The sequence below is a fragment of the Aedes aegypti genome, unplaced genomic scaffold (assembly GCF_002204515.2).
Source record: "Aedes aegypti strain LVP_AGWG unplaced genomic scaffold, AaegL5.0 Primary Assembly AGWG_AaegL5_hic_scaff_356_PBJ_arrow, whole genome shotgun sequence".
Classification (NCBI taxonomy): Eukaryota; Metazoa; Arthropoda; class Insecta; order Diptera; family Culicidae; genus Aedes; species Aedes aegypti.
In genome coordinates, this window is record NW_018736020.1 from 1 (window position 1) to 17,074 (window position 17,074).

Sequence of the window (17,074 nt, forward strand, 5' to 3'; positions counted from 1 at the left end):
TATTTAAATTCAATCGTAGAACATTATATTGTTTAAATTTAATATTGATTTAAATGAAAATGACAGTTTTATTGGAAAACTAAGAAATCCCTGGTTTCCGGGATATGCAACATTTTTTGTCCCGAATTCCAAAGCAAAATGGTCGGGAAATGGACATTCTTATTATTATTGATCACATTATGAGCTTGAACATAATTCACTTTTTGCAGTTGCTATTGCTTATTTACTCGATTTAAGTATTTTTTTACAAGTTGAAGCAGGATGAGCACTCCTTATGGAAATTATTCAAATACGCTTAGCAATGCTTAGACTGGATGCTTTGGCCTAGTTACATCTGTTAATTTACTTGAACATATTCAAAAAAAAAAGAGCATATATACAGTCTTTTCCAATCGTTCCTTTCCATTTCAAGTACAATAGAATATGTAATGCTTTTAAGAGCCCTTCTTGCCCCGCAAGAATGCTCAACTTGCTCCGCAGCGTATACTATATATACAGCATAGCCAACTAAAAACCATATTTTTGTTTAGTCGTTTTTTTCAATTGAATGTTTATTTTTTGAACCTGCAATGTTAATGGGTGATAGAAATCAAGTAATATAAACAATTGCCTGTCATTTTAAATAAAAAATAAGAGTCAAATTCAACAAAAATCGATCTATCCTTAGGGTGCTCACCTTGCCCCGCCCTACCCTATAGGAGAGCCTATTGGATTTCAAGTGTTGACATGTTTGGTATAGAACAAATCTAGAAAGATTCGCGAACTAGGCGAAACTGACAAAATGTAGACAATCAAAGAAAATTTGGCATGGAAATTGTAGCTTGATTGTCTATTCACTGCACTTAAACTTTTCCTTTATTCAAAAAACGCAAATTTGTAGAAAACGTAACATAACCTCATTCAAAACCACACACTGTATTGATTACGCCTGTGTTTTTGTTTATCAAAGTGATGGGCGCATCTGTAATCGAAATCATAACACGGCGATAGTAAACGGCGACACTGCAAACAAAAAATAAACAAGGCGTACATGGCGGGCTTAATTGGAACAAGAATGTAAACACGGCGCAAAAAGTAATAGGCGACACTGAAAATAATATCGATAACAGGCTCATAACATTGGACGATACTGGCATTCTCGAGTACGTTTTAGGCGAAACTTTAAAATTTTTTTTTAGTACGAAATAACAAGGGAAATTGAAGGAGATGTGTGTGGTATTCATGAGGATTTAAAAACTAGGTTTATGAAATGTGTATTAAAGTGAAAAGGTTTAAGTTTAAGTATATTTTCTCTAATTGGGATTAAAAATTGCACATGAGCATTTCATTGATTATTTTCTCAATGTTATTGATTTGTCAGATAGCCCCTTATCGCGAACCCTCTCGAAATCTTTTTGCAATGATTAATTTTAATTTCAAAAACTGACTGGACTGGACGATTGGATTACTATATATCATATTTATAGAGTTAATCTATAAGGCCAATCGTTCTCCTTAGTATTACTTGAGTGACTTTCTTACATTTATTTCGTTGCGTAACTTAATACCAGTAAACCAGAAATGGTATCTAACATATCGATGTCACATAAGCAGTGATTGCATACTGCTATAGTAACTAGGTTATCTATGATGTTATTCAAGAAGTAGCTTTCGGACAGGACTGCAGACTCATGAGTTGATTTTTAAGGTGAACAACAATACGCTGCATAATTGTTTTACGGAAATCAAAACGCTGCATAAATCGGTTTTCTGATGGCCCAGGAAGCAAAGCGTCCTACTATGAATTTGTAGACGCAGAGTACCTTTCCAGTGCTCATTTACCGGTAAAACAACTCTGCTACGAGATTTTAAATGTCGATTGGGAATTTCGATGGTAACGTTCTGAAACTACCAAAATAGCAGAAGCGGTAAACGTGCAGCTATTCATCTAGACCAAGATTTCCTTCCCGGTGGTGCGGACCCCTAAGGGCCGTCTTGACATGTTACATACATGTTAGGAATGCGTAACTTCTCTTTGCAAGAGATTATTATTAATAGGGTAAAAAATTCTTAAATTTCGAACATTTTTGAAACTTTTCTTTTTTTGTTTTTGTAAACAAAATTAATAATAAAAACATACAGATTCATGTTTACAATAAAGTATTAGAAGCTTTTTTGAAGTGCGTTCTTTAAAATGAAGCTGCTATTGTTTCTAAGAGCAGTATTAAAAAAGCCTGAAATTATCCTAAAATTACTCACTGTCTTTCCCTTCAGTAGTTTTCTCGCACAAAACAGGGATTTCTCTTCGTTTGCCTTGTAGAATTGCAGCAAAGCTTTCTGGCTTAAACAACAACATTAAGTTTTGAGGGATTTACGACGAGTTTTATGACGGAAACATTTTCGTTAACATCAGCATGATTGAGTGTATTTATATGGAAACCTCAGGCGTAAGGTTCAAGAGACAAAACCCAAATGATTTTTCTATTGCAAGAAATTTTACTGATTAGGAGTTGATGATGAATCTGCCAAAATTCAATAACCCATGCATAAGAGAATACTTATCAATTTTTCAGCTCAAGGTGTGCGATGCATCGAAGACAAACCTCGAATTTTCAAGAGCACAAATCTAGAGAACCAAACAAACGCTCGTGCTGAAATTTGATCGATTTATAACTCGCTAATGATTGTCACGATCTTCGTGCACAATTTTGCAAAAAAAAATCTATTAATTCTTCATTATTCAATTTGGGTGTTGAATCATTTGTTCAGGAAGTTGATTCTTAAAACTTAGATGTATACTAATTATCTTCTTGAGACACCCTTAGTATGGACAAAATGTGCATTTGGTTCGCATTTTATTTCACTTGAATAATGATGTACAACGTAGTACAACTCTAAGAATGAGTAAACATTTTATTTGCTATAAATTAGGAGTGGCGATCTTACCCCATCGACAGTTATCGTTTTTACCCCACTCGCGTAAATTTCACAATAAGAGCCTTTCGTCAAAGCTAAATATATACAATTCATATTTTACTTCACTGAAGCATGTTTAACATTAATGTTATTGCACGGACGGGTAACGTGCAATGTACAAAAAGTCCTTATGTGAGCATCTGTTCTAATTAGATTAAATTAAATATCGATGAGCGAAAACTGTTGTTTTTTTATATTTGTTGTGAAAAGTTAAGTAAATATCACCCAAAATGCTCTCCAGAATGACAAAAATCTTATGTTTAAGTCATGCCAAACTGGAGGTGGCCCGTCTTACCCTGTCTACAATACCGTTTTGATTCAAATTGCATCAATCTACTTTGTTTGGGAAACATTTCGCATGAATTTTTTTATAGAAAAAAATCCATTAAAACAAAGGATTATACTTTTAGGGGAAAGGTATTCAATATCGGCAGATAGAGATATGTTTGCCAAATTAAGTGTAATTGTGGTAACATTGTGCTAAAAGATTATGTAGCCGGCGGGACTTGAACCCACAATTTCCATTCTGTACACGGACGCATTACCAATTATACTACAGCTACGCTACGGTAAACTGAAGTATTTGGCTAATGACCTTTGTAGCATCCCCAAGCCCCACAATCTTACTAGTCCAATATACCACACTTATCAATAGTGTTGCGTTTTCTCACACCGACTGTATTCAATGCCGGCAGATAGAGATATGGTGAGGGATAAGTGTGGTATATTGGACTAGTAAGATTGTGGGGCTTGGGGATGCTACAAAGGTCATTAGCCAAATACTTCAGTTTACCGTAGCGTAGCTGTAGTATAATTGGTAATGCGTCCGTGTACAGAATGGAAATTGTGGGTTCAAGTCCCGCCGGCTACATAATCTTTTAGCACAATGTTACCACAATTACACTTAATTTGGCAAACATATCTCTATCTGCCGATATTGAATACCTTTCCCCTAAAAGTAAAAATAGCTGACTGCAAAAGTCGAAAATAAAAAAGAGAAGAACAAAGGATTATATATGCTGTAACTAGCAGAGCATTATTTGGAATTAAATTATTGCACGGAGAACTTGTTCATTTTTTTCTTCTCTAAATTGCGTAAAAAGACGTGAACATATTCGATGAACTGAAAATCCAGGTGCATCTTTTGATTCATTGATTTGATTCGATAACTAATTGAGGGATATTTTGCTCTAGGCAGATTCATCTAAAAAAATACATTTCTTCAACCATTTAAATTGAAATTTGTTTCAAACAAAGACGGAAGGGAATTTTCAACATCTACACTGTTGTGAATTTCAAATTATTCGGATTTAAATTGAGTCGATACCATAATTGTTTTTTACAGTGCTCTTCAAACCATTTCTTTAATTGGTTGTTCTACCATAAATTATAACCATAATTTGACCTAATTTACGATACAATACAAGAAAACTTGAAAGTTTCAGAACAATTTGTCGCATCTTCTGATCGAATGTATCAATTATATTTTCGATAGAATAAATAGTGTAACATCTAACGAAAACTCGGCTGTTCGTTGGAGTACGAATTGTAATCCCCTACGCTTAATATGCAGTTATTATTGTTATATAGGATGTTTCTAACACTTTGGAGATTTCTACGCTATCATTACAGTTTTAGTACTATTTGTCTGTAGTGTACAGTTATTAATTTTTGTTCTGTTCGTAGATGCCTTAGAAAAACAACAAATCATACTCAACCATTTTCTTCAAAACACGCAAACACTGTGAGTAGTGCTACTTAATGTTTTTTCTATCAACTGTTCGTTATTGCTGTACATCTCTTGGCTTCTTTGAGATGAGCTTCGCTTCTCTGTAAATAAAAATCTTTTTTCTTCTGAGGCTGGTAACTGTTGATTCTGCTTCTGTTAATCGTCAACCTGAAATAACATCCATGTTGAAATCAATTGTTGCATTTTCATAATCAAGCGATAGTATCGACAAAATCATTAAAATCAAACCATCCACTGTCTCTCTCTTGTTTGCGCCAATCCGGACCTTGCCACACACACAAACATCCAGGCCGCTCTTGAAACAGTCAGATGCGAAGAGCTTCAGCTAGAGCTGTCGGCTGCCTTAAAATCACGTCCCGGCCGAATGCCGACTAGTTCCAGTTCAGTTGGTGTCGGAGGTCTCAGTAGCACAATAACAAGCAATCATTCGACGATGGTCAACAGTATCGGCAATTTCGGTATGGTTGGCAACTCAACGTCGTTAGGAGGCACATCCTTAGCTCTCAGTGGCATAGGGGGTGGTAGCAGCGGCGGAGTAGGAGGAGGAGTAAGTGGAGGTGGAGGAGGAGGAGGAGGAGGTGGAGGCAGTACTGTAACATGGGCTCCCACGCCAACCCAGCAACAAGGAACTGAAATAGATAGGATTATGGCAAAGATCGAACAGGCACGTTTATCCATTGCTAATGTATGTGTGTTAAACTAGAGAAACATTATTCTAATTTATTACGAAAAATATTATAATTTTTATGTATTGGTCACATAATCGAATGCGATTTTCGTTCTTTCGTTTGGAAATATACCATAGATTGATGTGAAGAAAAAATTTAAAATTTTTAAGCCGATCAAAGTGTTTATAGTCATTCGATTTTTTGATGTTAGCTATAGAATAGAAGACAATATGTTGACTGGAAAATCCGATGTATAGCACGCAATACATAGAAGTTAGTTCAGAAGATCATTTACTTTTATGATTTGATATGTTTGCAATATTTTTGTTTTTTGAAACTGATTTCTGTCCTAATCATTTTAGGACAATCGTATATTGGCCGAGTTAGAGCACCCGCGAACTACTGGACCAATAATGTCATCATCGTTGGGGTCTGGTCTGACAAGCACAAGCCTTAGCCTATCCCAGCACCAGCCCCACCTCCAAACGACAAGTTTATCGTCTCAAATAAACAGCACTGGAATGCTTGGAGGACTAAGTGGACTGACTAACAGTGGAGTTCCTGCAAGTGTTGGAACCGGTATGCCCAGCTCTATCGGTCTAAACTCGATAGGTATTAGCTCAATTGGAACCGCTGGAATAAGTTCTATCACCGCTGGTGTGAATTCCATGAACGTTACTTCGATGGGAGTGACCTCGAGTGCCAGTAGTCATGCACTAACCGATGGACAGTACAGTGTATTAACGTCATCCACAGGAGCTTCAAACCCTTACTCAGCAGCTAATGTTTCACCACTGCCAAGCCGAGCAAATCCACTGAGTACTACTGCTATGCCACCCTTATGTCAGGTGCTGAACTTAAAATTTTCTCTTACAATTACATTTTAATAATTATCCACCTCATCAATGTTGCCATCGCTATCATCTGATTCTTCATCACAGTTATTATCCTTTGCATCATCATCATCATTATCACTACCTCAATTCTTCCAACGACTTCCCCGCCAGTCGTCTCGAACCATTTGGAAAGCTCTTTAAATTTCACCCCACTCTACTAGTCAAGCTTTTTCGCACAACTCATTTATCTTCGTCTCGATCGCTGCAAGGCAACGTGCCATTAATCATTCATCCACTGAATCAATATTTAATCTCATCACTTTACATTCACTTTCACACATAATGGCAAAAATAAATGCAGCTACACTTTTCCTATCTGACTCTTTCAACGAAAATGAAAAAAAAAATGAGATTCGTCATATGGAATCTTCCACTATAGCGCATTGTGGCGAAACTTCAAAAACTTACCAGACCGATAATTTTGGTTTCATTTACAATACACAATCGTTTACAATCATTGAATTTGTTGAACTTCTTTATCCCTAGCATTATCAAACCAACACTTTTGTAATTCAGTAGAGTAGTGACGATTAAGTTATTGATTATTTTATGACAGATTTCACACAGATTTACGTTTCAGAAAACAGCATGAAGTAGATTAGTAGGTTTCTCACAGCATTCAGTATTATAGTTTTTATACTGTTTTAGTTTGGGCACAGTACTCTATTCTCTGGTTAAACGAACATCCATCGCTTGTATCTTAAAGTTACTCATAAAATCATTTAACATTAATAGAAGGTATATTGATATTGATGACATAAAGTTGTGAAAGTAATGCTATTAATTCTGATTTACCATATCATATACGGTATCGAATTTGGGAATAAATATCAAAAAATCTAACCATATACACCCGATTCTGTTTTTGCACGGGGGATGCGTACCATGCAAAAAAAGTTTTCAGTTCAAAATTTCAAAAACCGTGCGAAAAAAGTAACACCATTTCTCGACGTTTCATGCAAAACTAAGATTTTGATGAAAAAAAATGTATGGAAACTTTTTTTGCACGGCCGTGTAAAAATAATCCGTGCAAAAACAGAATCGGGTGTAGTCACAAATTATTCACAGAGAAAAATAAGCGATTTTGTTTTATAAAAACATGTCATGGTCAGGGTCCTTTTTTCCGTACCAATGAATAATGCGAACTTTACGATTTTTCGCACGAAAGGAAAATGTATTTTCGCTTCCTCACGTGAAAATGATATTTTGCTCACACTTTTTTTTTCCCTAGAGTTACAATGGAGAATAACCGAAAATCATTCCACTGGGGATATTAGTTTTCCAATCCATCATATTTTACGCTCACCAACTTCTCCCAAGAATTATCACTATGTGATGCCGTCGTCGGGATTTTAACATGGAACATTTCTTAAAACATCCACAATGCGTACACGTTAACCATGCTACCACATCTACCTGAAGAAAGTATTGATTAATTTGGTGCATAAAATCAACTGCTGCTCGTGGCAATGGAGGTGTGTGACTATCTACTTTCGCTTTGTTTTGTTCAGTTCACAGATAAAATTCACGCTGAAAATTTTTGTGACTCACACACTCAAATCTCAATCATTGAGTTCTTCTGCGAGAGGAAACAAATTTGAGATCTGATTCATGAAACTCACGCATGAGATTTTGATGCAGAATCACTGCTAACGTTGAAGATGATTCGAAATCTGTCAAATTCAATATTATTGTTAACATTAGAAAGGTTTGTTATATTTCAAGCAGAAAAATAATGCGTAAAGCCTTTATTCCGTTTGCTGCAATGCCTGACAAAACAATACAATTCCAAAAAATAGTATTGGAGGATTTCTGATTATTGCTGGCAAGATAGCGAAGGAAGTGAAGTGAAAGTTCAATTTTTGTGTGAATTTAGTTTGCTCAATAATGAGTCAATTATAATCAATATCGTGTAACTTTTTCTGAGGGTGAAAAACGTCTTAGAGCTGAAAAACATTATCTGTCCCAGTAGGGACATGCTTCCAAGAAAAAGAAAATGAAGTTTGACGCAAACCTTGAGGTATATGGATAGGTTTCAGATTGTAAGTGAATGTTTGTTCTGTGAAACTGTTTCCAACCAATGGGCAATTATCCCCACCGTGAATGCAACCCCGCTGGTCACTCAGAACCTAACTCTCATAATTCAAATCAACTATAACATGACTTTCGCATCAAGTTAAGTATAATCAAGTACGTCCGCGAAATTGTTCGATTTTTAATCCGATTAGTAATCAAACAAATTGTAAATCAAGGTATACATGTAAGCGTCTACGAGTTGACGACAATAAATAAATAATTATTTTTTAGATTTTACTGCCAAAATCTTGCAAGTGTTCTCCGAACCATAAAAGATAACGGCTCTAATGTCACATTGATTTAAAATTTTGGTTGATCAATGCTGACAAAAATAGCCATGTTTTTTCAGCGTAAAGTTTGATTGTAACACAATTCCATACAAAAATTTAGATAACAAAATTAAAAAAATATAATGTGGTCAAAAAACTTTCAAAGTAAGATTAACTGATTGCTTTTTGAATGTCTCATAAAGAGTTTCGGTTAGACGTTTAATCACAGTGATATGAACAAAATCGTTTTGTATATTTTCGGGGGCGACCCCAAACTTTTGCAGAGCAATACTATTTTTGTATAATATGTATGTTGAATTAACGAAGAAAACAAACATTGTTATTAAAGAGAACAATTTAACTGAAATGTTTCCTAATATCAGCTCCATCCGTATCGAATCTAAAACATATCGACCAGCTCTCCGTGGTAACATGTGGCGACGATAGGATAGTGATGCTTGCTTTCTTCATCTTCCCTTGTCGGCATTATTTGATTTATATGCGAAAAACATCTCCCCAAACTGTTGGCACGACTTTTCTTGAGCAAGGCAGTCAGCGTCCTTGCCGATTTTCCCCACCGAAAGCCTAAGAATCACTTGCGGGTGTGCCAAGGACACTAGACTGGGCAGATTTCTTCTATTTTCTTAAGCGATTTTCTGCTTGAATCCGTCCTGAATGTTGACTCCTTTGGCCGCGCGGATTTCTGTCCCCAATTGAAGGGGACACTTTCGGCATTCGAAATCATTATGATGCTAGAGCGTCTGTAGACATGAGATGCGGCTTTTCGGGTGAACGAGGCAGAACTGAATAAATAGTTGGAAATATGTTTGTCAATACATAGTAGACTGCAATTCAAATCTTGTATCATTTCAAATAATTTAATTAAATTAACCATTCAAATTCCTACCGGCTTGAAACAAGAAATATGATAGGAGAAAATAATTTATTCCCCAATTTTTCAACATTTGCTTTCAATTTTCTTTCAACAATCTATGGCTTGATTCTGTATGATTTTAATGATTCTAGTAGCGTGAGTCAGGAATGTTTTTATCGAATGAAAAACAAAACCGCAAGAAATTGTAACACAATGAAATAAACATCTTTCTAATATAGCGTATTCTACAGAAAAATTACAAGATACAGTTCTTTTTCTGTAGAATACGCTATATTAGAAAGATGTTTATTTCATTTTGTTACAATTTCTTGCGGTTTTGTTCCTGTAGAATACGCTATATTAGAAAGATGTGTATTTTATTTTGTTGCAATTTCTTGCGGTACAGGACATGGAACATGTAAAAGTACAGTACAGTATGAAACCTCAAATGTCATTCCGATGATGACTTTTTAAAAGATTGCATTGATATGAGAACAAAGTATTAAATGTATTTGCTTTAAATTTCAGTCAAAGAATTAGAATGTTTTTTCTGAGCTTAATTTTTTTTTATGAAAACAAAGTATTTAGAACATTGGTGTACGATTTTTTTATGTCAAGTTAAAATATTTTCACAAAATATTGTATAAAGCAGAAAAATTAATTTCTAAGCTAATTTGAAGTTTGTTGTTATCAACTAATAGATTGCAGTTCTGTGAGTTTTGATTGTTAACAGTTCTTCTAAAAAACACAGACATATTATACTTTTTCGTTTTTTCTTCCGATGTAACACGATATACTAATTTATGTTTGATAATGATAGTATACTGATCGAGACGACATTTGGTGCCTTAGACACTATTCAGTTCTCATTCGTAGGTTGATTCTACTAATTACGAATCAGCTTTGTACGAAGGTTTGTGAAACAAATTCAGGCAAAGCTCATTTTTTTTAACTAGTTCGCTTATTTGAGGCTCAATCGCGTTTAACGTTTTACGGGTTCAAGGTTCTCTGCAGCTCATTTGGGAGGTATATCGTAATCGCGCGATTTTCGTTTCACGGCATTGGTACGAATTTCGTGTCGGTATTTGGCTGCCGGATGGCTAGGATCCTCAACACAGGGACAACAATCAAAAAAATAATATGGGGAAGAAAACATCAGGGAATTTAACTTCTATTCCAGACAAGCGAAGAAAATCGTTAGAGCAAAGCTCAGTTATCAAACACAGATACTCTAGAATCAGACTACGCTTGAAAATACGCCGAAGAGAAAAATTGTGTGATGCAATGTTTACCGAATATTGTTCTTTCAGTCAACAGATTATTTGTTGAAGTCCATTCGCGCCATTTCAAAAGCAATGGCCAATCCAGACAAAGCTTATTTTAGATGCATTTTGCAAATCTACTAAAAATATGAAACAAAAAATATTTTTTGGCTACAATGAGTTTTTATTTAGTAGACATTGTGGAGACCCAAAATGGATAATGCTGCCCATTGTGTATACCGAATGCATAATTAGAACCAATTTGAATTTTCTCATAATTTGAGACTTTATACGTGTTACATTAGTATGCAATGTGCACACGAAAAGATAAAGAAGAAGAGGCTACTCCAAATTTATTTGATTTCATGGAATCCTAACTAGATATAAGTTTAATTATCTAGTTGGGTGAATTTTCGACGCCATAATGGGAAAGAGCTTTCCCTTACACACATATTAATTGATATTGCACACATGCTGTCAACAAATCTCAATCGAGCATCTATTCAACATTCGAATCATGAACGGTGGAAACCACCTTCAAAAAGACGACAACCAAAAATCAATAGCAAAACACACGACCAAAGTAGTTCTGTGAGCAGCGCATCCCTTTTTCGTATTGTTTAAGCTCCAATACGAGCTCATCATAGCTTTTCGACAGCTTTCTGCCTTTTTCGGGCTGCCGATACCTTACTCTTTTATTGTTAACCGCAGTCCGTTCACCAGATAGGGGAGAAGGCTACAAAACGAACCAGCAACCAACAAACTTCATTTTTCGAAGTAATGATTGAACATGCTCTCTCAGTGATGTCTCACTCTCGACTCACACCAAATCGAGCTCTTCAGGAGTAACACATAATTTGTGTAAGTATTACACGTGTTGCAATACAATCCGGCGCAGATTTGTTCTTCTATTCTTTTGTGAATTTTATCGAGCAACCCGATATTGCCAATCATCTCTGTATGCTATAAAATGCACGAAAAGCAATAATAAATGAGTACAGGTACAACTTTTCAGGTTGTGTTAAAATAACATAAATTATGTATTGGTGTATACAATTTCAGTTGAGAAATTCGATGCATTTGATAGAGATAAAAACTCAAAAGTTGTATGAAGATAATTTGTTTAATTATTTTGTTATTTTGGCATCAAAAGAGAAACATAACTTATAAGGAAACTGTAGGAGTTTTCTCAAAATAGGCCGAAACCAATACAACACCTTTTGCAACACATATTCTTTCTTTTATTTTATTTTATTCATCACTTATTTTTTTACTTTTCGTCACATTTTTATTCACTTCACCACACAACTGCGACTGCTTTCCACTACAATAATCTCCAAACTGTGGTGGAAGTGTGGTGAAGTGAATAAAAATGTGACGAAAAGTAAAAAAAATAAGTGATGAATAAAATAAAATAAAAGAAAGAATATGTGTTGCAAAAGGTGTTGTATCGGTTTCGGCCTATTTTGAGAAAACTCCTACAGAAACTAATCAGTAAGTTTCATGAGTGATTAAAGCGTTAGCGTATGCGTTAGCGTAGCTACGGTATACTTCGTAGATTGGATACTAGCAACATTCATGTTTTTTTTTTTTTTTTGATAATCTTATCTAGATTGCTTTCAGGAGCAGGGCTAGGGAGTGAACCTTGATCCAATCCTTAACAAGAATACCAAAACCATGAATATCGGTATTCCCGGCCACGCTTATCTTGACCGTAACTTGGGAAAGGGAGAGGAAATGTTGATGTAGCACTTACTTAATGAGAGGCCACCGACTCAGCGACGCCCTCATAAGTGCTACGGAGTTGAAAAGCTGAAAAGCTGGTGATAGACCCAGAGCATTTCATGTTTATTTGTTGTAAATTTAATCATTTGAATGCCAGCAAGCAAAGGAGAGAAACAATGCTTTATTTACAGTATTGTTCATATTGTTTCCCGTGAAAAAAGAATGATCGCGCGTTCGATGGAAGTGACATTCTGCTCAGAATAAAAAAAAAACAGAACCGATCCCTCCAAGGTTATGGAATTAATACTTACAAAAAAAAATGCTGTTCAAATAACACGAAACGAGCGGCTGTCCACAGCTTGAGCTTGAATTTGAGCTTGAGCTTGATTGGCCGCCCGTGGTTGCTACTCCAGTATCGCCAGATCAGCTGCACTTACACAAGGAACCAACCAGATGACTGCTTGGGATTAACAGACACCCTCAGTATATAAGTGCAGGTGATCTTTTGTGTTTATTTAGACTCCCACGGTAGACCGTATATACCACTGCGTCTACGCCAGTTCATGCAGGCAGAGTGAAGCGGTGGGGTAATTTTTATGGCAGAGAGGCTTGCTGGTTTGGTTAGCAGACTGCCCATGTATCAGGCGTAAGGAAAGGCGTGCTCTAATGATGAAAGAGTGGAAACGTAGGGAGACGGTTGATTTCTGTCCGTCTCGGGTTCTAACAAATGCTATGAACTGAGATATATCTAGAGTGGTAGATAGAAGCAAGTGAAAGATACAACTGCAAAGCACGAGGAAAGGGACAGGCCTGGGATTGAACCCATGATCTTCTGCTTATGAAGCAGAAGCGGTAACCATTAGACCACCAACCCCGTCCTCACACGAAACGGGCGGCTGTCCACAACCGAGCAATAAAAAATGCTTAATTCTTGAATTTTTTTATATTTGCATTAAATCCTCAAATGCACTTGATTCCAACGAAAATAGCTTTGACATAAGGGACAAACTTATACTCTTTACTTTTGCATTCGTTTTTCTTAACTGATTGACATAAACTTCGTTATTTGGTTTTATATGTTGTGGACCTCGCACTATAAAAGTTACCCGCATTATCAAAGTTACCCAGTTTTACAGTATGATGCAGTATTCACACAGATCAGTTGCATACACAAACACAAAGTTTCTGACCAGTTCTTATGTTGATTAACAGTATTCAAAAGCCTCTCTGACTGATTTCAAATAAATAGTTTTTACTATGCCAATACTGGTACAGCTACCCTATGTGTGCTCAAAATTCGTAATATGGCTGATACAAATATTTAATTTCTTTTATGTCCGAGATCACTTGGAAGGTACGAGGGGGGATAACAATAAATAAGGAACAAAAAAATAAAAATGAAAAAAAAGTTAATTTTTCGAATTTTTATTTAAACGATAATTGTTAAACTTTTTTCAAACGTCCTCAGGACCATTATTTTAATTGTTTTTTTACTTTACCTAACCTAACCTAACTGATGTCAAAAAAATGATAAATCTTTTGTTTTCTCTTCTTCAAAATTTTAGGATTTTAGATGGGGGGGTGACATAAAAGAAAATTAATATTTGTATCAGCCTTAGTAAGTTAATAAATATATTGTCGATGAAAAATTCTTCATGCGTTTTGTATACGATTTGTTTAGCTTCGAAATTGGCGAATTTAGTATGGAAGAACACCTAAAATTTTGAAAAATCCAAATTTATCTGACATAATAAAAGATTTCAAGCTTTCAAAAAACTGAGGAACAGTAACCTCATCCTTACTCGCAATGTCGTATCGCGATATCGAGACAGAGAAAAGTTGATTTTCATGGCTATCTTCAAATCGATGATAATTGAAATTTCAACTCTGTGAAATGCATAATGTTGTTGTAGTAGAAATATCGGTAAAACAACTATGAAAAACACATTTTTTATAAAATTATTCGGAAGTCGCATCTCATAATACAAACAGGTATTATCATAGTTTATAACGAAAATAATACCGGAAATGCTTTGAGTGCGTACTGAAGCATTCGTCCCTACTGTGAGGCCGGGTTCCGATTCCTCCTATTGCGGCATCCGAGAAAAAGTGAACGACTCCGAATGCGGGAATCGAAGAGATTAAATTTTCCGCTTGCCTCCGTATTTAGTTCTCGTTCGGTAAGGTCGGGGCAAGTTTAGCCGTAGGGTGGTAAGATGCGGACAAAATGGCAAAAAAACGACTTTTGCTCGTGGCCTGGCTATCCCACCAGCACCATAGCCAAGTGTAAGGGTATGTGAGATGCATGTCTATCATGGCGATTCGCAACGAAACGATGCTCGGAATTTCTGGCAAAGTTAATGACGGAACGAAATGTGAAAATGTTTCAATAAACTCAAAATTCAAAAATAGGCTGAATTTTTCGAAACGAAACGAAATTTGATTATGTTTTGCGGAATATCTATATCAATCGGTTTTTTTTTGCATATGCTTCAGAAAGCTTGTTTTTGTATCCATGTATGTCTGAAAACTCAGTGCTATGTAAAAAACATGCGTGCCACTCCGAAATTGATTGTGCGTCTTCCAGTCTTAGCGAGTAAACTCAAAGCAAGGTACAGGAGACAAGTTGCACAGAAGCACAAAAAGCTCGTTCTATACTCTTTCAATCTCTTTCGTGCCAGCACAAATTTGGGGCCTTCCTTAGCCGAGTGGTTAGCGTCCGCGGCTACAAAGCAAAGCCATGCTGAAGGTGTCTGGGTTCGATTTCCGGTCAGTCCAGGATCTTTTAATGGAAATTTCATTGACTTCCCTGGGCATAGAGTATCATCGTACCTCCCACACGATATACGAATGCGAAAATGGCAATTTAGGCAAAGAAAGATCTCAGTTAATTACTGTGGAAGTGCTCTAAGAACACTAAGCTGAGTAGCCGGCTCTGTCCCAGTGGGGACGTTAATGCCAAGAACAAGCCAGCACAAAAATTCACTCTAGAAAAAAATCAGCCAGGTATGCTTTGGAGGCGGATAAGTTAATAAGAGCATTGCAAAAACTTATATTTGGTAAAGCCAGCAGCGCGTGTAAAACCAAAATAGATTTGAGTCGCACCCCATCCCTGTTTGTATCTTTCACTATAAGGCGTACGAAACCAATCAAATCTTCCTCCCTTTGAATCGGAAAGAACTCTATATACCTACAATATCGTGAACAGGCTCATTATGAACTATATGAAATTTTTGGGTTACCCATCTACAGGTAAAAGTGAATTACAAAGTGATGGGAAATTATGTTCTTGATAACTAAAGTTGTCGTTATCTTGTTTAAAATAAGAGTTAACATAACAACAAATATTAACTCAAATATGTTCATGAAATAACATTAATTTTCCATTATCATGTTAATTTTCAATAGGATGGGCAGGAGCAAATTTTAGTAATGATTTTTTAACAAATTAAGTTCTTCAATAATTCACTTTTATCCTTTATTTTTGTGGACAATATCAATACGTAAATAGACTAATTAGAATCTTTGCTTATGAATGTTACGGATATTGTAATGCAAATCGTTAAACGAGGACAGTTAGTTCTCAAAGACAAATAAAATCAATAAATAAATAAATAAATAAATGAAGATTTTTGATAATATACAACATCATGATATTAAGCATTCTCAAAGGAAAGCCTCATGGTTCTCGAGACATTTTTATGGTTCCCAAAGTTAACGAAGTAGATTTCAGTGGACATCTAGACAGAATATGAGAAATTAGCAATAACAAGTACGCAAATGTCAAACAATTTCAGAGTTTATAGAGATTTTCAAAGGATTCACAAAGGGGATTAAAGCTTTCCGAAAGATTATTAGGGACTTCCAAAGTGTTCCCAACAACTCCCAAAAGGCAAACGCAGAATTCCAAGATTACCCAAAAGGTTTTTAAATGTTCTCAGGGATTGTTGACTTCCCCTACAAAATCAATAAAATCAACTTTGATACTTCGGAAGCTCCTTTAGATGAACAACAGAACTGTTAAAAGTAATTTTAAAAGCTGGAAGCCTCTAAAACCCTCTTGAGAACATCTGAAAATGCCTTGAGAACTATTGGGGAATCGCTTAAAGTATTTTTAAAACCACTTTGATGGTTTATGGGACTTATGGGGAACTTGATAATTCATTTAGAAGCCGCTTGGCAACTCCTGGGAAATTCTCCAAAATCTTATGGTTAACACCAACTAGAAGCCCTTGGAATCTCTTGATAATTTCTAGGAAACCATTATTACGTCCCAAAACATCTTGGACACTACAGGAACCCATGAAAGACACTAGTAATCTTTGGGATACCCTTAAGAATCACTGAAAAAAAACCCTTACGATGCATTGCAAACGCCCTTTTTACATTAAACTGTAAAATATACGGGATAAAGCAAACCCAATAATGTATGTTTTTAATGTGGTCTAGATAATAAGAAAAAATAGTAAATAAACCATCTCATACAACATTCCCCCATTATCATTCAAGGCAAATGGACTATTGAAATAGGTACATAGGAACCCCAAATGAAAATTCATCATAAGGAATCGAGTTGAATTTCATAGATATGGCTTATGA

The 17,074-nt window shown here is 35.7% G+C and overlaps 1 protein-coding gene across 1 annotated transcript; it reads left to right on the forward strand.

Annotated features, from left to right (window-relative positions):
• Positions 1 to 4,926: 4,926 nt before the first annotated feature.
• On the forward strand, positions 4,927 to 6,958 carry LOC110681076 (putative lysozyme-like protein). The gene is made up of 2 exons (XM_021856849.1): positions 4,927 to 5,369; positions 5,736 to 6,958. Exons 1-2 carry the CDS (start codon positions 5,070 to 5,072, stop codon positions 6,258 to 6,260), a joined length of 825 nt encoding a protein of 274 aa, XP_021712541.1. The 5' UTR covers positions 4,927 to 5,069; the 3' UTR covers positions 6,261 to 6,958.
• Positions 6,959 to 17,074: the final 10,116 nt, after the last annotated feature.

What these genes read in the sequence shown, in the direction of transcription:
- LOC110681076 (XM_021856849.1), top strand. Translation starts at nt 5,070, where the DNA reads ATGCCGACTAGTTCCAGTTCAGTTGGTGTCGGAGGTCTCAGTAGCACA. An exon ending in TTATGGCAAAGATCGAACAG is followed by an intron (nt 5,370 to 5,735) that starts GCACGTTTATCC and finishes TAATCATTTTAG; the next exon opens with GACAATCGTATATTGGCCGA.